The following is a 21,549-nucleotide window of genomic DNA, read 5'->3' as shown; positions in this document are numbered from 1 at the left end:
ATAGCCGTGAGAGTATTAGCAAACCTTACTTTCAAGGTGTCAACCATGCTAGAAGCATAAAGTATCGAGCTTTGTTGTTAGCATTCTGCCTACGCTCGAAATTTTCCTTGACTGCCTTGGTTTCATTCTCACCTGGCTGCTCAGGAGCCTCTTCAGTCAACACAAATAGGGCATTTTCACCTATGAGAGCAATATTAATGTTCTTTTTCTATTTAATAAAGTTAGCTCCAGAGAGCTTGTTGTCAGTCAACAGTGACACCATGGGGTTGTTCATAGTCATATTGGGTACTACAAGTATCAATAAATAGAAATCAAATAAGCTTTAATACAAAATCATACACATTGAGAAATTATTAGCACTTGGCAAGTAGGAATGATAAGTGAAAATACTAAAACAAACAATCCTAAATAATCTCTAAGGTTTCTAACAAACTGATACAGTGTCCCCTTTACGCGAGAGTCAAAGATATCATTCATTGAATAGAGCAGTCAACTCATCTAAAATGAAAAAACATTCTAGCAACCATTTATTCGATCAAGATGAGAATCCGGTGTTGTCTCGTTTAGGTGAGAGTCAAAGTTATTCTATCTTATGAGCTTCCACCATTGTTTCATACCTTGTAAGTCTTACTCCTAGTAGCCACTTTAGGGTGGACGTTACTAAGAATAAAATACTTACAAATAATACTTGTCTTTCGAGATTTTACGACGTTAAATTGCTAATGAACGTTCATCCATTAGGGATGATTACTCACTAAAACAAGAACTATGTAGAACCAATAATAGAGATAAAATATCCTTATAATTAAGCTCATTATTTAAAGTGTATTTTCATCTAATATTTATTTTAATCTATTTATTTTATATATACATTTATTTAATTAAAATTATCAATTTAGATTACTCTAAATATAAATTTTAATTTAATATTTATAAAATTATACTTAGATAGATCTAAAAATAAATAAAATTATTTTCCATCTTAGTAATAATTCTCAATAAATATTTCAAAAATTACTCAATTCAAGTTGGTCTAAAATTAATTAAAATTAATTTTTAGCTCAAATTTAATTTTCGATAAATATATAGCAAAATTTGAAATCCAATGTATTTAAAATAAATAAATTTTTGAATTTAATATAATATAAAATAAAATAAATCCTGAAAAAAAAATTATTCTAATTTATGTTGGTCTAATTTTGGGACCGTTGTAAATTTCGCCTTTTGTAGTAGTGTCTCTACTTTGTTAGAGAAAAGGTTCAACACGGCCTCATTAAAGTGAATCATGTTCCTTTCTTTGATTAGCTAGCAGATGAGCTTACTAAGGCTATTTCAAGTAGTCGATTTTCTATTTTCAGAACCATTCTCATACAAGAAATGTTTAATTATGGGATTGAGGAAGGATGTTAAGACAGTTAAAGTTAGTTAGCATTAAGTTACTTAGCATTAGTTGTCTTTAGTATTTGTTGTTCAAGTTAGTTAGATTCAATTGAGAGCGAGCTGTTAGTTTGTTACTGTAACTAACTAACTAACTAACTCTCACTCTGTCTTTTCATTGCAATCTATATAATCGAGCTTTTTGAGCTAAGTGTAGTAATGAATCAATTCTTTTAAATTTTTTTCATTCTTTCTTCATTCTCTCTGTTCTTTTCTTTCATCTTCTTCATTATGTTCAAAAGAAATTTAAACAAAAAGTCATATGTTTGCCAACTTTAACTAATTGTATTATACAAGATATTAGGTAGCGTTTGGTTGGAATGGAATATAATAGAAATTTTTTTTATTCCATTTCTTTTACTACAAGAAAAGGTCTTTTATCCCGGTTTTTAAGGCTTTTTATCCCGATTTTTGCTAAAATGAAAACAGGAATGTATGCCAGTGGGATAAAAGGTATTTAAAAAACTGAGATAAAATGGGTACTTTTCATCCCGCTTTTAATGAAAAACTGGGATAAAAAAGTATTCCTTTTATCCCAGTTTTTAGAGAAAAGTGGATAAAAGGGTACTTTTTATCCCACTTTTTATGAAAAAACTTGGATAAAAGGGTACATTTTATCCATTTTTTTTAAAAAAAAGTGGAATAAAAAGTCACCTTAATTTTGATCCCATTTTGCAAATGTATAGGTTTTTTATTTTATTTTCTTTTAATTTTATTACATTTCATTTCATTCATTTTTTTTTCAATAATAATAAATATAAATATAATTTTTATTTTTATAATTATATAGAGTATGTATAAAAAAAACTTAATTTAAAATGAATGATAAACATCATTTTTAATAACAACAATAATAATTTGTAAGTTCAATTCTAAATAACACTTTGCATATTATGCATAAATCTCTAAAATACTACACATAATGTCTAAGAAAATACAATAAAAGACTATTAATTAATTTTTATATATCAATGGAAGTAATTGACTTAACCACTGTTGTCGAAGCGGTAAGAGATGACCGTCCTCAGAATATTGGGATGGGCCGCCAAACTGTCAAATTAAAAAAAAATAAAACTAATTAATTAAGAAGATAGTACTTGTATATGTTTGTATTTATAGTAAAAATGAGTATATACTTACTTTTTCTTTTATGGTTGTAATAGGAGTTGAATGTTGAAGCATATCACTAATGTAAGCTAATACATAGTAACCACATTCGTAATTGTATGGTTGATTTGGACAAGCAAAGGGATATATTTGCGGCCCCTTTGTGCCAAATACAATAGTATTTGAACTAATATTTGCATATGCACTGTTAAAGACATTAAAAAAATTATAAGTTAAGCATTTGGAATTTATTAATTGATGATTATATTAGAATGAACAACTTAAAGTTCTAAACTTACGTCTTTATCATCTCAACAATGACTAACGTGATTTTAGATTTAAGCGGGTTTGAGAATATTGTTGGAATTATTTTACCAGGATCTAGATTTACTAACAAGTATGTTTCATTAAAATCCTAATATGAATTTCTAAAACAATGAAATAAATACATATAAAGTTTAGGAAACCTTACATTGGGTGCAGCGGAATATAATGACTCATTTCATTCAGATCTCTAGCCCTTGATTCCTTTCTGTAGCAGAGCATTAATAAGATCTGAACCTGGATCTCTTTCTCTCCTTCTTGAGCCTGATTCTCCTTCTTGTTGATTGGATCCTTCACAGTCTTCCACACTATGATTGAGATACCACTTGATGTGTGTGGGCACTCACTCTATCAATAATGGCTGAAATTATTTAGTGTGAAGAAAGGCTTAGTGTTTCGAATTGAAGAAGAAAGAAGAAGGAAGAGGTCTCATCTAGGTTTTTAGCTTTGGAGGCATTAGTTGGATAATGAGACCATAGTCTTCCTTTTATACTATTCTTCAATATGGTCAGGGTTGAATTATATGGATTAAAAAAGAATAAAACATTGGGCGAAAATTCAACCTTGGTCGTACAAGATAGTGGACCAATCTCTAGTTATGACTTTGCCACTTTATTTCAACCACCTATTCTTCTTTTCAATAATACTATATTTTCCAATTCAAACCTATAAATGCCAAAACTATTTATTTAATAATTAAAATAATTATCAAATAAAATTGTCATTTTAATGTTTATTAATTAGACTCCATAAAGTCTCTTAATTAACAAATCAACCCCAAAACACTATTTCTTCACAATCAAGCCATAACATAGTGAAAAATTCATAAACTAGACATAGCCTAATTTTAAAATTATAATTAATTAATTAAAATCAATTATCTGAGTCTTACAAGCAGTATGGGGACCATGGGCCTATATAACCGAGCTTCCAATAAGCAGTCCTAGAATTTACCAAGTAAATCCAATAACTTATTAATTCCTCATTGCATCCACTCATAGAATTTGGAATTGCACTCTCAGTTACATAGAACGCTCTATATGTTCCACGATATAGATACGCTATTAATTATCCACTGTTATAATCCCAATAATCAATGATCCTCTATAGATGATCTACATTGCATAGGGATAAAATTACCGTTACACCCTTTCAATGTATTTTATCATTAAAACACTTGCCACCTATAAATGATATTTTAGTGAAATAATATAATCACTAAAATAAGATCTCAATCATTGATCTCTATTCAGCAAGCTCGAAGGAAATCATCGTTTCACTTCTAAATACCTACAGAAGCTATAGATTTCATATCTATGTTTAGCGCTCCCACTTAATTGTACTACCATGTTCCCAAAATGTACGTATCACCCTGACCAAAAAGTAGGCTTAACTAACAAATTAAAGAACATGAATAACACTCTTGAGATCGAACCTAATCATGTCAAGATTAAGATCATTTGATCTAGGATCAACTAGGTGATATTGAATTGAATAGATATTACAGTAAATTTATCATATCTAATCAAAGTTCAATATCGGTTCCTTCCAATGTATACTCCATACATCCGATACTGGTAAACTTTGCCAATGTCCTGGAAAGGACATAACACTTATCCAAGGTGTAAGTATACCTATCGCTGATTATCATGCCAATCTAAATCCAGTAAACTGACACATCAGGGAATTAAACTTTCGAACATATAAACATGATTATATTCCACTATGCTGACAACACTATAATCATGAATAAATACATATGTTCTGGACCTAATAGAATTTATACATTAAATATAATCATGAAATAAATCATGTGAACCATGTAACATAAAATGTTATTTCTGATCTTTATTAATTAGTAAATCTGATTATATTGAAATAGGTTTTATTTAGGGCACAAAACCCAACAAACTCCCACTTGCACTAATATAAAACAAAATGTGCATTTCAAATAATCTCAACACTTTGATATCCAAACCAAGTGTAGTATGTAGTATACTCTCCGTAATAGGATCTGACAGGTTGTATTCAATACAATCTTTTCTCCACCATTACATTTCCTTAATCACAAAATTCTTGAAATTGTGAAATTCCTCTCTATATGTCCACTTCTCTAGGGATACTGGATTCTTTACTTTTTGGCAACTAGTTTTGCGTTAGTCAGGAAGTAACACTAGTAGTTAATAAATGTTGGAACAAATGCCAAAAATGTATAGAACTTTCCTTAGACTGAATAAGTATCTTTCCTGCAACTTTAACATTCAGTCTCTCTGGTACAGACTTAAAGACTTCAGATAGGTTTTTACACTTCTCCAAAATCACTACTCCACCCCCAGAGTAATCACCATCTCATCATCAGACTTTTTAGCACTAAAGCAAGTCTAGAAATCTAATTTGGTGTAGTCTAAGAGTATTAAATATACCCTTATCGACTAAGATATAGTTCCTCTTCTTAATTTTAAGATTCACTTGCCAATACCATGCCAATACCATTTAGTATAACTTTTATCGATTCCACGACAAAATACATTATTCTTTAACATGGTAATATTTTTTTTTTTTGATATATTATCACAATCGATACAAGGACACTTAAATTTTTCAGGATCGCTACAATTCTTTAGGGAAAACTCTAAAAAGTTGTTAAATCTTTCCACGAATTGTGGGGTTTCTCTCTTCTCCTCCATCCATGACTTATCCATTTCAAAAATAAAAATAAAATTCCTAACAAACAAGATTAAAAAAAAAAAACTTAAAACTTGCTAAAAAAATTCTAAGCACGCTTAGTAATTAATTATTAAAAACATGTTCATTTAAGAATCCTAAAAAAAATTGGCAAGAGTTTTTCCTATTTCTACAATATTTCTCAATTTAAAAATTATCTAACAATGCACACAAGTAAATCGGATAACAAGAAAAAAATAATCAGAATAGCATTTAACAATATAATAATTGCCACCCATCTGACCGCTAAACATTTATATCGCAGAATCTACTTCACTATAGATGAATATCTAACATATTCAAACTCCTCTAATAGCTTTATAATTAGTAAAAATTTGTTGGTCAATAATGTACCTTTAGCTAGCAATCAATGATCACCGATATTTTGATTCATTTTCTAATAACAATCCACAACCTACAATATTAAATGCAATTAAAAAAAATTAAATTAAAATTAAGTGAGAATAGTAACAAGTAACTAATAAATATATAACTAGGGACTACATACTTATATAATTACACATTATTTAGCACTTCAATTAATTTATACTTACTATATATTCTTATTACATTACATTAGTATTCCTATTACCATTTCTTTTACATTACAATTAACCAAACACCTAATTAATAATTTTAGTTCATGAATGTTTCTTACTAAGTATTAAAAGTCTCTAACTAAAACTATATAACTCATTACATTACATTACATTCCTAGCTATTTCAATTTCCATTCCATTGTCAAGACTATTAAAATAACTATAACTCAAAAGTTTCAACTAAGTATATATATGGAACACTTCTTAATGGGTATTACCCATGAATAGTTACTAAACAAATTTAACTATAAATATTAATTTTAAAAATATCAAACCATTGAATTTTGATCTAATAACGAATAATGAAATCACAAATTTGAATTTCTATGCTTAATTTAACTACTTAATAAAAAAATATCTCTTTTTACACTATATCAAAAATATGTTCATACAAAAATATTTAACTCAAACTCAACTTTTTCGTTTCTTATTTTTCTTGCTCAAAAACTTTTTTTAATTTTTTTTTTTTACCGATGGAACAATCTCAGCCCATATGATATAAAAATGAGTGATTTTTTTTAATTAGATAGAAAAATTAAGCATAAAAGCTCAAAATTTTCTAATTTTACCCATTCATGGGTAATACCCATTAAGAGTGCACCCATATATATATAAATATATATTTTTGTCATAGCAAAAATTTCTACCATTTCATAAAAAATTCTATCAATAACTCATTCAAATATTATAAAAATTAAATCTTTAAGAACTAGAGAGGTAAACAATGATACATAATAAATAATCTCTAAATTAACTAGAAGACATTATTAAAAAAACTATCAGATTTTATATTATCCCTCTCAAACTATTGTTTTCTACTTGGGGCTTATTAGTTTATTAATAAGAAACCCCTTTTATTTTAATATGTCATAGTACATTACCAACACACAACAAGAATAATGATCTTTCAAATAAACTAAAATATGAAACTGTCATCACAAATATATACAAAAAAGAAGAAAAAGAGAATGAACCTGCCATTTTCTCCTTTTATCAATAAGAAACCCTTCTATTTTAATAAAAACTACATCAACCCCATAATTCTTTTACTTTGGTTTTTTCTCCTTCCTATTTTCACTAATTATCTGGTCTTTATGCCAAAATACTTCAATATCAAATTCACAATTCTACCCAACCCCAACCAGAAAAAAATGCTGGAAAAAATGCAAAAAAGGAAAAAATAATAAAGAAAAAAAATATACCTTTAATATTTTGATCAGCTGCTCTGGCGGATTTAGGCGATTGTGGAATGGATGATCGAGTCTCATGGGGTTTGGGTGAGGGATTCTGGGTTTGGGCGAGGGTTTCTGGGTTTGGGTGAGAGGGTTTCTAGGTTTGGGAGGTTGTCGAGGTTAATAGGTGTATGAGTCGACTTCGCGAGATGCATTTTTTAGGGGATGACTTTTTATCCCGGTTGTTTAGTGAAAAACTGGGATAAAAAGGTTTCACATTTATCCCTTTTATCTCAGTTTTTAACTAATAACCGGGATAAAATGTTTCTCTAAAAAAATTAATTCCTGTTTGGCAAACCCATAAAAATCGATCCTTGAACTTATTTTTTTACCTTTAATATTTTTTTTAATGTTCTACTAAACAAGGCCATTGTCTAAAAAAAAATATTTGCTACATATTTGAGGCGCCAAATCTAAAAGTGGGATAAAAAGTCTCAATATATCTTTTATTCCATTTTTTATTTTTGTTACCTAAAATAGTGGGATAAGAGGTCCCCTTTCTTGTAGTGAATTGGTTGCAATTTAAAGTATTGGAATATCATTCCAATAGAATGGTCTTTCCACCATTTTGGTGGAATGACTATTCCATTTTGAAATAGAAGAAAAGATCATTCTAATGCAAGATTTGAAAAATTTTAATAATTTTTTTTTATCAATTTTCTTATGCATTTTCAATTTAAATCATTCCATTCTTATTCCAATTTCCATTCCAACTCCTATATTTTTATTCTTCCTAACCAAACCACACCAGTTAGAATTCTTTTTAATTTAATTTACCAAAGAAAATGAAACAAATTGGATTTAGAGTGGATTAAAAATTGTAAAGAAAAAGTGATAGTAAATTTGTATAGGAGATCAAGTATAAATGAGTTGAGGCCTTCTTGTATGTGTTGTTAGTTTGTATTCGTTTTGGTGTTTGAAGTAATACAATTCATTGGTTTATATATATAAAATTAATACATATGAGGTCTAGGATGCAAATAAGAGAAAGGCATGCATAAGTGTAATATCAATACACCATTTTATTCATTCAGTTTTTGTTATCGCCATGATTATCAATCACATGGGCAATTAAAACCCATCCATCAGCTGTATCTGCATATGTAATAATGATTCCATAACATAACCATATGTTTGGACAAATGGCTAATTAAGTAGCTAACAATTATTTATTAATTACGTATATAGGGATCCATTGAGCTCAAGCCCCAAACTTCTTCTGAAGTTGCTGAACCAAATCCTTGTCCAACATGAACGCCTTAGCAAGAACATCAGGATTAATTGGAGGGTCAGATCCAAACACGGCATTAGCAATGGTAATGACTCCGGGATTCTGGCTCCCAAGGCCGGCGAAAGCCAAGGCGGGAGTCTTTCCGACATTGAACTGGAAGTGAATCATTCCTACGGGGAAGACGAAGACGTCTCCCTTGTTGAGAAGCTTAGCGAAGAGTCTGTTACCGTCTTGGTTAGAAGAAACGAACCCCACGTACAAAGTTCCCTCAGCGACGAACAGGATTTCAGAGGCACGAGGGTGAGTGTGTGGTGGGTTCAGTCCGTAGGGGGCGAAGTCGATACGCGCGAGGGATATTCCTAGTGTGTTGAGCCCCGGAAGGTTGTCCACAAACACGGCCGTGACGTTGGAGCCCACTGCATTGTCTGTGTTTCCTGGAATGTTGATCCCTGAGAAGAAGAAGTCTTCTGCCTTCACCATATCAGGATTCTTGCAGAATCTCCCGTTCACAAACACTGTTACGAAAACACAGTAGTCATAATGTTACTTATTATTATAACGAGTATTTCTATTAGGGTGAGATTGATTTGCAGATATACTTACGCATCTCTTTAGGGTCATCGATCGCCACACAGAAGTCTTGAAGAGGACTTGGGTCGTATGCACAAGCAAGATGAGTAGCCAAAGCTAATGCAGCGAGTGCCAAAAGGAAATGAGAAGTCTTCATACTTATTTAAAAAAGAGAGTGTTGTAATAACTAAGTTTTGCTGTGATGTGTTAATTACTTGGAGATCTTTGGTGGTCCGAACAGGGTATTTATAGATGGGGAAGCAGGAGGAGAACATGATGGGGTTTTTACTGTTTTAGTGAAAATGACTCATTCACTTGGAAATCTAGTTAAAGAAACCTGAGCTGGAGTAGTTGGGAGTACCTACCAATTTTTGATTTTTTTTTTTTTATTTATGTTATAACTAGCTTACATCAACTATATGTTATAATAAGTATTTAACAAGATAATATCTGTGTATATTATATATTAATTTGTTATGTGTAGTAATTAGGCATGAGTTTGTGTTACAATACAACACAGGGACTATAATAACAATATTTCAATCGAGTCGTGATGATATATTACTACTGTTGAAAATTTTATAATAATTAGTTTTTTAGGGGGCTTTACTATAATTTTAGTATGAGTAAATAACGGCATAAGTACCCAAAGTTTTTAAGTTTGTAAGCAGCATAAATTTAATGTTTATTTTTAGTGGCATAAGTACCTAATGTTTGTAAAACTGTAATTTTTCTTCAGTTTTGTCAGTACAGACTCCGTTTTAAATTTATTAAAGGAACATTTAGGAGTAACTGATACTACATGTTTCTGTCTAGACCCAATGATCAAGAATTTAGACTTTATATGTGGTCTGTTTAAGAAAATAACAGGGTTTGTACGGACAAAATTAGAGAAAAATTACAGTTATACAAACATTGGGTACTTATGCCGCTAAAAATAAATATTGAGATTATGCCACTTACAAACTTCACTTTAAATATTTATGCCGCTATTTAGCCTTTTAGTATCGTAGCAGTATATATATAGTCGTAAATTTAAATTGAGTTGAGTAAAATGACTTATCTAGCATTCAATTTTAATAAATGTTTGAAGAGACAGTATTAGAAAATATATGATCAGGAGAATATATTAAAAGTATATCGTCTTGATTATTAGAAAAGGACATAAAAAATCAATGTGTTGACACTAATAATTAAAGAAAATAAAGAGAACTATAGTCGAATGAGTTTTATTAACAACTTTTTTTCTTCTTTAGTATGCGACCATATCACTTGGACAACCATCACACACACGGGCGTACACTCATTGTAGTGAGGTTAGTTTTTGTTTTTATTTATTATAACAAAATAAATATTCTTAAGGGATTTCAAATACCACTCAACAGTGGTATTATTAATATTGATACACTTTAATACTAATTTTCACCTATTTAGTTTAAAATAATACTAAAAATGTAAGTTTAACAAGCTAAACCAGAATTGGTAAAATTAGAAAAAGAAACTCAGAGAGAAAAGAAGAGAAACAGAGAGATTTAACAGAGCGCTTAGCTCAAGAAATGAGCACAATCCTTTTATTTGTAGTCAAGGAATTACAAGGCAAAACACAAAGTTAGTTGAGAAACTAACTGAAAAACTAACTAACTAAACTAACTTAAAATAGACTAAGATCCCCCCTCAAATGAAAAGGGGTAGTAGCCATTTTTAGTACTTTGCCTTTAAGATACAAGAATCGATCTGTAGAGAGAGCTTTTGTAAGAGAATCAACAACTTGATCAACTACTGGGACATATCTGACAGAGAGCTCCTTGGCCATAATCTGATCCCTTACAAAATGCAGATCGATTTCTATATGCTTAGATCGAGCATATGAAAAATTGGATTAGCTGCAAGAGCTTCTGCTCCTTGATTATCAACCCAGATGACTGGTGTGTGAGCTGGTTTGATATGCAGTTCAGATAACAAATTGACAAGCCATCTTAGATCTGCAACAGTGTTGGGTTGACTTCAAAATTCACTCTTAGTGATTGATCTAGCAACAACATTCTGCTTCTGTGCAGACCAGAAGATAAGATTTCCTCCAAGAAAGACTACATAACCCCTAGTTGATCTTTGATTATCAATACAACTGGCCCAATCTGCATCAGAGTAGGCACACATGTCCATTGAAGCTGGCGATCTAAGAAGCAAGCTGTGTGAAATTGTACTTCTAGATATCGAAGTAGTCTTTTACAAGCTTTCCAATGAGTGAAAGTTGGGGCATGAATAAACTGTCTGAGTTTATTGATAATGAATGCAACATCATGTCGTGTTAATGCGAGATACTGCAGAGCTACAAGTGTGCTTCGATAAAGTGTGATGTCCTGAAATGGTTCCCTATCAGACATATATAATTTTTGAGTAGAGCTGGTGGGATTGGGGCAGCTTTTGACACCAACAATAAGCTGAAGTCGAACAAGTAAATCAGTGACATATTTGTTTTGAGAAAGATACATACCTGCAGCATCTCTATAAATCTCAATATCAAGAAAGTAGTGTATAGGACCCAAGTCTTTGAAGACAAATGATGCATTTAGATCAGCTATCAATTTAGAGATCAACTAAGAATTAGGTCCAGTTACTAGTATGTCATTGACATAGACTAGTAGGTTGATTAAATCAGATGTTGAACCATAGACAAATAAATATGTATCTGATCTTGAAGCTTGAAAACCCCACTACAGCAGTGTTTGCCTTAGTTTCTCATTCCAAGCTCGTGGATCTTGTTTTAATCCATAGAGAGCATTATGCAATTGACAGACATGAGTTGGTTTGCTTGGTTCCTCAAATCCTCTTGGTTCCGTCATGTAAATTGTTTCATGCAAATTTCCATTTAAAAATGCATTGCTACCATCCAATTGCTTGACAGGCCAAGCTGAAGTGATAGCTAAGGTAAGAACAGTTCTAACAGTAACAGTTTTTCCACAGGACTAAAGGTCTCTTCATAGTCAATACCAGGTGTTTGTAAGTAACCTTTAGCAACTAATAACCTGGATTTATATGTATTCAAAGAACCATCAACATTAATGTTAATCTGATACACCCACTTATTATCAATAACATGCATATGTGGTTGATATGGTACAATGATCCAAGTTTTTGATTTAACCAAAGAAGTGTTTTCTTTTTGCATTGATTGAAACCATTTTGGATCCTTGAGAGCTTGCTGAATAGACCTTGGTTCAGTTGGAAAGAGAGATTCGGGAGGTGGATGTCTTGCTGATAGGTAAGCCTTAGGTTTATAAATCCCACTTTGAGACCTTGCTTTCATTTTGTAAATTAATTCTTGATATGATGCTTGAGTCATGTGTTGTGTGAACAGGCTGCACACCAGAGTTGGAGGCACCATGATCAGTAGCATGTAATTGCTGAGCTATTACATCAGATTGAACAGGCTACTCCAAGGTGTTTGTAGTATTTGGATTAGGAACAGAAGTTGGTGATGTGGCTGTAGGCATATAAGAAACATGCTGGGTTGTTGCTATGGGAGGAAGATTGGTGTTGGATATAGGTAGGTCTATTTCTGAGTTTTGTAAGATCATAGGAGAAACTGACACAGAAGTGTCTGTGTTCTGTAGGTTGGAACTAGGGGATGGCAATAATAGTTCTGGGATTGGTAGTGGTGATGCCAGAGTTGGTAAGGGGGTGGCAGGTTGGGTGATGGATCTGGGATAACTATTTGAGTGGGTAGGTTGGTAAGCAGGGTGGTGGGTGGGTGATCTCGTATGAGTGCTTGTGTTGATAGGTTAATATTGGTGTTGTGTATAGTAGGTGGTGATGGAGCAGTAGCACGACCAGAAAATGTATTCGATGTAGTAACAGTAGTGGGAAAAATACATGTAGCACAAGGTAATGAAGATGAAGAATGTACCTATGAAGGACATGAAGCATTGAATGCAGGAAAACAACTTTCATTGAACACAAAATTCCTTGCAATGTAGATTCTTCCTTTGGAATTTTCACAAAGAGAGCCTTTGCGATGAGAGGAATATCCAAGAAGGATGCACTGATCTGATCTGAACTCAAGCTTGTGATTGTTGTAAGGTCTCAAGTGTGTTAAACAAGCACAACAAAAATATTTACTTTGGGGGTGTCAAAGAGGAGAGCGAAGTGAAGATTCTGGAGATAGTTCAAATAAATGAGGGATGTTTTCCCCTTAAATATTTGGGGGTTAATCTGAGACCAACTAAATAGAAAGCCTCAGATTGTAGCATTATTCTTGATAAGCTGAACAAAAGACTCAATTGCCGAGCAAGCAAAAAATTTTCTTTTGCTGGGAGAGTTCAGCTCATTCACTCGGTTCTTCTGGGGATTCGTAATTATTGGATGAGTCTATTTATCCTTCCTCAAAAGATTACTTTAGAGATTGATAAAAGTTGTCGCAATTTTCTTTGGGGAAAAATAAGGACCCGAAGAAAGCTTCATCTTGGTTCTTGGGAGTAGGTTTGTCTTCCAAAGAATTATGAGGGGATAGGATTTTGAGAAGGAAAAAAGTGGAACATTACTTTGATGGCTAAGTTTTAATGGGCCATAGCTAGAAAGGAAGGTAACCTTTGGGTTAAATGGATTAACACCATTTACTTAAAGGGTTAAAATATCTAGAATGTCACTATCAAGCAGGATATGAGCTGGTGTTTCTAAAAACTCCTTAAGCTTTGTCATATAATAGATGAGTTTAATCTGTTTCAGGCTAAAAAGGGGGGAGGGGGAGGTTCAAGGTGAAGTATTTTTACAACACGTTGCTTACTGGGAACAAGATTGATTATGACACGAATGTCTGGAATAAGCTAATCACAACGAAACACATGTATACTTATTGAAAAGTAATCAATAACCTGTTATTAACTAGAAACCACTTGAATAGAATAATGAACATCCCCTCATCTCACTGTTCAGTTTGTGATCTAGAAGATGAATCCCATGATCATTTATTTATGAATTGCATCTATACTAAGAAAATAGTGGTTGAAATTGACTCTTGGATGAGTACTTTTTATTGGCCGAGAAACAGGTTGGAGCTTATATTTGGTGTTCGAAGCCGCTTATTGGCCTGAAAAACAAAGTTATGAATGCAGTAATTGCTACAACGATATACATGATATGGACAAATAGAAATAGATGTGTTTTTGATTGTGTTTGTAGCTCGGTTAAGGCAATTTGTAATAAAGAGATAATATATCTAGTGAAATGGTGTATTTTGGGTGTTTTCAATTCCAATGTAAAAAATAGTGATAAGTATATTATAAATGTAATTGAGGGATGGTAGAGTGTTGTGTGATTTGATGTGGGTTGTTTGCCTTTGCTGTATCTTTGTTTGTTTAGTTTTGAATAAAAAATTTCTTTTGTTAAAAAAAAATTAATTATCAATGACAAGATTAACAAATCAAAAATGATAATCGGAGAAAATAGGGATGAACAAAGTATGGAAAACCAGAAATGAATAAATCATTAAAACGATAAAATCAACAGAAGAATATATACTGGTTCAAGTCCAATAGATCAATATGATCTATGACTTTACTCCAATTCTGGACACCACTAAATTCTCTTTATTAATTGAGCAAGAACATGTATAATGCATTCGAGATCGATTCTCTGATGAGTTCTCTCAAAGTGTTCCAACTCTCACACTCTTACCCAAGAATCTTCTTCATCTACAAAAGATTCTTCATACAAAACCCAAACCCAATCTCTCTCTCTTTTCTCTGTACATTTCTCCCTTTACCTCTCAATCTTCTCTCTCTCTCTCTCTCTCTCTCTCTCTCTCTCTCTCTCTCTCACACACACACACACACACACACACACACACACACACACACACACACTAAAAACTCAATTGTCATGTGAAATGATAAGTGTTGGTGGTATTTATAGGTTTAGGATCAAGATTTTGAAGTTGGTGGTTGCAAGAAGCGTGGTTAAGTTAGTTAGGCAATAACCAACTTAACCAATTTTCCTTTGAGCAAGGTCTCCACATCTGCAAAAGTTTGAGTGCATCCGAGAGCGTGTATGAGGGCTTCCAGAAACACAGACCAAATGCACTCACTAAAGGAATTTCCCGAATAGGATAGAGCTAGTTAGAGTCGACTATCTAGAACTCTTTCCTAGAAGGAGCAACTAGCCATCCAGATCTCTTTTCCACAAGAAAAGTAGCTTCCTTGAAGACCCTTCTTAGAAAGACAATTAAAAAGCCTTCTAGGACCTACCTCTGAGAATCAGTAACTACATCATAGAGTTTGATTTGGCCCTTATTATGTTGTGAAATGAAAATTCATCTTTCTTTTAAAAGAAAACATTCTGTGCTCGCTCTTGTCTTCGTTATCATCCCCTTTTACTATGTTGTACACTACATCATCATATTCTACTACTTCTATACAACAAAATCGTACATGGTAACGTACCCATGCATGCATACTGTTGATTATCAAATGAATTAGTAATTTCGTCTTAATAAATGCCGAATCAACCAAACCATCTGGTTGAGTAATGATGATATATAGAAATTTGAAGCTTCAAGCCATCCATATTATATTATTTATATTTACATATGTAATAATTAGTTTATTACTTAGAATCTCATAATCGTAGTTTTGAAATTTGTTTCTATGCATAAAAAGCTATATATGATCTTTTCTTAGCTAAGCTCTGTTTAGATTATTATGGAATTATTCTCTTAATTGATATATGGTACATTGGTGTTATTTATCATCGATCATGATTATGTAGTGTGGAAATTATATGTATGAGACATTAATTCCATATAACGTGCATGTCGGTCTTACTTTGATGGGTACATATAAACAACAACCCTTCACTATATCATTTATATTAAATATAGGTGACTATTCAATGGTTACATTTTTTTTAGAATTAATTAATTATAATTAACTATTTTCTTAAAATAATTCATTAAATATTTAACAAGACCTCTTTTAGCAATTAATATTTATATTTAAATCCTTACTTTAATTATTATTTTAATAATTAAGCCATTTAATTATAATATTTACAATAAAATTTATTTTTTTACAAAAAATAAACTTCTTTTGACACAAATTAAAATTCTCTTCTTATAATAAATTTTTAAATAATTAATTATTTTTAAATAATATTTAATTATTTTGTTACAATTAGATAAACTAAGTATGAGGCCTCAAGCTAATCAATCGATAACAAGTGCAGCTATTTTTTTCTTTCTAAAAAATCTTTCAACTTATTTCACTTTTTACTTTTTAAATATTTAAATAAAAAATTAAATAATTAAGTGATAATTTAAAATTATGATTACAAGCATAATAAAATTTAAATTATGAAATTATATGTGTATAATTTTAAATTATAAAAAGTTTTGCTATAAAATTTTAAATAATTTAAGTGTAAAAAAATAAATTGCTAAAAGATCCTTATATAGTAATAAATTGCAAAAAATTAATTAATAATAATAATTAATTTAATTTTAAAATATAATTAATCTTAATTAAAGTTTTATAAGGAAATAAATGATTAGGTTACTTTCAGGTTACAAGTTATTTATTATTTATTTTTATTTAATTTCCAAATTAATCACAACCATTTAATAGTAATCCAATGACTTAAAAAAATGTAACCATGATCGTTACAATAAAAATGTAACCATTGAAACCTCATCCATATCTATTCTATATAAAATATGGCTATATAACTAAATTCTTGATTTATGAGAAATTAGTGGGTAATTTTTTTTTTTTAAAAAAATATTATTATTAGATAATTTTTTTTAAAAAAATATTAATCATACATTTATCTAAAATCTCTCTATACTCTATTATTACTTTCTAATTTTTTAATGCAATATCAATTTAAAAAAAATACAAAAATATCATCCTATAAACCGTGTATTTAAATAAAACTCAAATTATACTATATATAATATAAACTCTAAACTTAATCTAATTAATTTACACGATTTCTCTCTCTCTCTCTCTCTCTCTCTCTCGGTTAGCTATAATAAAAACTCAACTTAATGTTTTCTCACCAAAGATAATTATTCGAGGTCTTCTCTTTTCTATCTTTTGATATCTTTGTATGAATTATGATGAGAGGCTCCAGATCAGATACCATAATCAGACTTTTCTTAATTGCACACAACACACTTTGTTTAGACTATTTTTTTTCTTCATATCTATGTTTGTATGTTTGGTTAGTAAAATTTTGTAGCCCATCCCAAATTTATTTTTTTATTTACTACTAACAAAATATTATTCTATTTTAAGCTAATTATGAATTTTGTCCCTGAACTTTAACATGTACCAAATCATGTCCCCTAAACTTTTAAGGTCGTTAAAAATTGCCTGAACTGTTGAGATTGTTGCATTTTCAAAAACCTTAAAAGTTCTTTATTTTATTATAATACTATTATGAAAATTGTCTTTTAGTTATTCTCTTTGGTTGATGAGAAAATTGGACAGAAAAATAAAACTAACTTCTTGAATTTATGTGGTAGGTCAAAGAAACTTTTGATTTGCACTGGTTCATTGTAAATGAATTTTTTTTATAGGGACATCATACATGCTTTTGAGTTTGGATGTATGGATATGTGGTAAATCGATTATTTTTTTTTACTAATGAATGTATATTGATTGAGTTTTGAATTTTTTTTTGGATTTAGTTTGAAATCGAAATTTGAGTTTTGAGTTTAAAGAGAATGACATAAGGTATATTGTTGATCTATTTTTCTTCTTTTTTTTTTCTATTTTTTTTTTTGTTTGTATCAAATTCTATTAATTAATTAATATGTTAACAATATATAGATAAATTTCCTTCAAGTATTTTCTTATTAATTTCTTTTTAAGTATTTCTCTAAATTATATAATATATGAATTTTATATCAAAATTAACATTTATTTTCATAATTTTTAATTTCACATTTATAAACTATTATTTTGATATTCAAATTCATACGAAAAATATCTTAATTTAAATTTAAATAAGATATCTATGTTATAAAATATTAGTATTATGTAATATTATAATTTAGAGAAAGAAAATAGAGAAGAGATGAAAATTTTCTGAGTGATTTATTCCAATAGGTGATCTCCTATTTATACACATACAAGAGTCAAATATTAAGAAACTAAGAGAAAGGGAAACTAAGAAAAAGGGAATGTTGATTACATTAATGGAAATAAATAAAAGATTTGGACATCCACATAATTAATACTATTTATAACACTCCCCCTTGGATGTCCATAATATCTGCCTCATTAAAAACCTCGCCGAGAAAACCCAGTGGGACAAAAACTCGGTCAAGGAAAAAAGAGTGCAGTATGAAATTACTCCCCCTCATTTTGGCATTCGTGGAGATCCTTTAATCGACGCATTCCAATCTTGTGAACCATCTTCTCAAAAGTTGATGTTGGTAATGACTTCGTGAATAAGTCTGCAAGATTATTGCTTGATCGAATTTGTTGAACATCGATATCACCATTTTCTTGAAGATTATGTGTAAAGAAGAATTTTGGTGAAATATGTTTAATTCTGTCTCCTTTAATGTACCCTCCTTTAAGTTGAGCGATGCAAGCAGCATTATCTTCATAGAGAATTGTTGGTACTTCTTTATTAGATGTTAATCCACATGTTCCTCGAATATGTTGTGTCATTGATCTTAACCAAACACATTCTCGACTTGCCTCGTGAATTGCAAGTATCTCAGCATGATTTGAGGAAGTAGCCACCAGAGTTTGCTTTGTTGATCGCCTGGATATAGCAAAATGTCACCGCAAGTGAACAAATAGCCAGTTTGAGATCTGGCTTTATGTGTATCAGATAAATATCCTGCATCTGCGTAGCCAATAAGTTGTGACCCACAATTATTAGAATAGAATAATCCTTTATCAATAGTACCCTGGAGATAGCGGAGAATGTGCTTAATCCCTTTCCAATGTCTATATGTTGGAGCAGAACTAAATCTTGCTAATAAATTGACAGAGAAAGCTATATCAGGTCTTGTACAATTAGCAAGATACATCAATGCTCCTATTGCACTAAGATATGGTACTTCTGGACCAAGGAGCTCTTCATGTTCTTCTCTAGGTCGAAAAGGATCTTTTTCTACATCAAGTGACCTAACTACCATTGGGCTACTCAATGGGTGTGATTTATCCATATAAAACCATCTCAAAATCTTTTCAGTATAAGTTGACTGATGAATGAAAATTCCACATTTTAAATGCTCAATTTGTAGACCAAGACAAAATTTTGTTTTTCCTAAATCTTTCATTTCGAACTCTTTCTTTAGATATTCCACAGCTTCTGAAAGTTTTTCAGGAGTTCCAATAATATTCAAATCATCAACATATACAGAAATGATAACAAACTCAGGACTTGAACTTTTTATAAAAACACATGGGCAAATAGGATCATTTTTATATCCTTCTTTTAATAAATATTTACTAAGTCGATTGTACCACATGCGTCCTGATTGTTTTAATCCATACAATGATCTTTGTAATTTAATTGAGCACATTTCTCGATTGCTTGAATTATATGCATCAGGCATCTTAAATCCTTCAGGGATCTTCATGTAAATATCACTATCTAGTGATCCATATAAATAAGCTGTGACTACATCCATTAATCGCATATCGAGTTTTTCACTCACAGCCAAGCTAACCAAATATCTTAATGTTATTGCATCCACCACAGGAGAATATGTCTCCTCATAATCAATACCTGGCCTTTGAGAAAAACCTTGAGCTACAAGTCTTGCTTTGTATCTCACAACTTCATTTTTCTCATTTCTTTTACGTAAACATACCCATTTGTATCCAACGGGTTTCACACCTTCAGGTGTTTGGACTATAGGTCCAAATACTTTGCGTTTAGCAAGTGAATTCAATTCTGCTTGAATTGCTTCTTTCCATTTTGGCCAATCTTTTCTATTTTGACATTCTTTGATAGATTTAGGTTCAAGATCCTCGTTTTCATTCATAATTTCTAGCGCTACATTATAAGCAAAAATATTGTCGACAATTACTTCGAGTCGGTTCCATTCTTTTCTTGTATTGACATAATTTATTGAGATCTCATTATTGCTAATATTTTCAGGTACCTGAATCTCTTCAAGAGATTTGTTTATGTCAACATCTTCCTCGAAATTTTCAGCCTCTTCATTAGGGCCATCTTGATTATTTGCTCCCTTTCTTTTTCGAGGATTTTTATCTTTGGAACCGACTGGTCTACCACGTTTCAAACGTGCTTTAGAATCATTAATTAATTGTCCTTCTGGGACTTCAATTCGAATTGGAGCATTTTCAGCTGGAATATGTGATTTTGTAATTTTCTTTGGGTCAGTAATGCATTTGGTAATTGATTTGCAATATTTTACAAATGAATTATTCTTTGAACTTCAAGTTCACATTGATTTGTACGAGGATCAAATTGAGATAATGATTGTGCATTCCATATAATTTCTTTTTCCAGCTGTTTCTTTTCCCCTCCCCCTAAAGCTGGGAAACTTGTCTCATCAAAATGACAATCAGCAAAACGTGTTGGTAAATACATCTCCAGTTGTGGGTTCGAGATATTTAATGATAGATGGAGATTCATACCCAACATATATTCCCAGCCTCCTTTGAGGACCCATCTTTGTTCGTTGTGGTGGAGCAATCGGAACATATACTGTACAACCAAAGATTCTTAGATGGGAAATATTTGGCTCCTGACCAAAAGCCAATTGTAGTGGGGAGAATTTGTGATATGATGTTGGCCTAATGCGTACAAGTGCCGCAGCATGTAAAATAGCATGTCCCCAAGCTATAATTGGGAGTTTTGTTCTCATAAGTAATGGTCTTGCAATTAATTGGAGGCGCTTAATAAATGATTCTGCTAGACCATTTTGTGTATGTACATGAGCAACAGGATGTTCAACATTTATCCCTATTGACATACAATAATCATTAAAAGCCTGTGATGTAAATTCACCAGCATTATCAAGGCGGATTGTCTTGATTGCATAGTCTGGGAATTGTGCTCGTAATCGGATTATTTGAGCAAGCAATCTTGCAAATGCTACATTACGAGTAGATAATAAGCAAACATGTGACCATCTAGTTGATGCATCTATCAATACCATAAAATATCTGAATGGTCCACATGGTGGGCAAATAGGCCCACATATGTCGCCCTGAATTCGTTCAAGAAATCCAGGGGATTCAATTCCAACCTTTACCGGTGAGGGCTTAATGATTAACTTTCCTTGAGAACAAGCAGCACATGAGAACTCACTGGATAAAAGAATCTTTTGGTTCTT

The 21,549-nt window shown here is 31.3% G+C and overlaps 1 protein-coding gene across 1 annotated transcript; it reads right to left on the bottom strand.

The window, feature by feature from the left end:
- Positions 1 to 8,330: 8,330 nt before the first annotated feature.
- On the bottom strand, positions 8,331 to 9,446 carry LOC115718819 (germin-like protein subfamily 1 member 17). The gene is made up of 2 exons (XM_030647636.2): positions 9,258 to 9,446; positions 8,331 to 9,169 (listed from the first exon to the last, which is right to left on the bottom strand). Exons 1-2 carry the CDS (start codon positions 9,379 to 9,381, stop codon positions 8,625 to 8,627), a joined length of 669 nt encoding a protein of 222 aa, XP_030503496.1. The 5' UTR covers positions 9,382 to 9,446; the 3' UTR covers positions 8,331 to 8,624.
- Between the last annotated feature and the right edge of the window lie 12,103 nt (positions 9,447 to 21,549).

Source organism: Cannabis sativa, chromosome 2 (assembly GCF_029168945.1).
Source record: "Cannabis sativa cultivar Pink pepper isolate KNU-18-1 chromosome 2, ASM2916894v1, whole genome shotgun sequence".
NCBI classification, from domain to species: Eukaryota; Viridiplantae; Streptophyta; class Magnoliopsida; order Rosales; family Cannabaceae; genus Cannabis; species Cannabis sativa.
The sequence above is the reverse complement of the archived record's forward strand: the minus strand, read 5'-3'. Positions and strand labels throughout refer to the sequence as shown.

Bases quoted from the DNA above. Each gene is read 5' to 3' on its own strand.
- LOC115718819 (XM_030647636.2), bottom strand. From the start codon at position 9,381: ATGAAGACTTCTCATTTCCTTTTGGCACTCGCTGCATTAGCTTTGGCT. The intron at 9,170-9,257 runs GTAAGTATATCT...TTTTCGTAACAG, and splicing joins CGATGACCCTAAAGAGATGC to TGTTTGTGAACGGGAGATTC.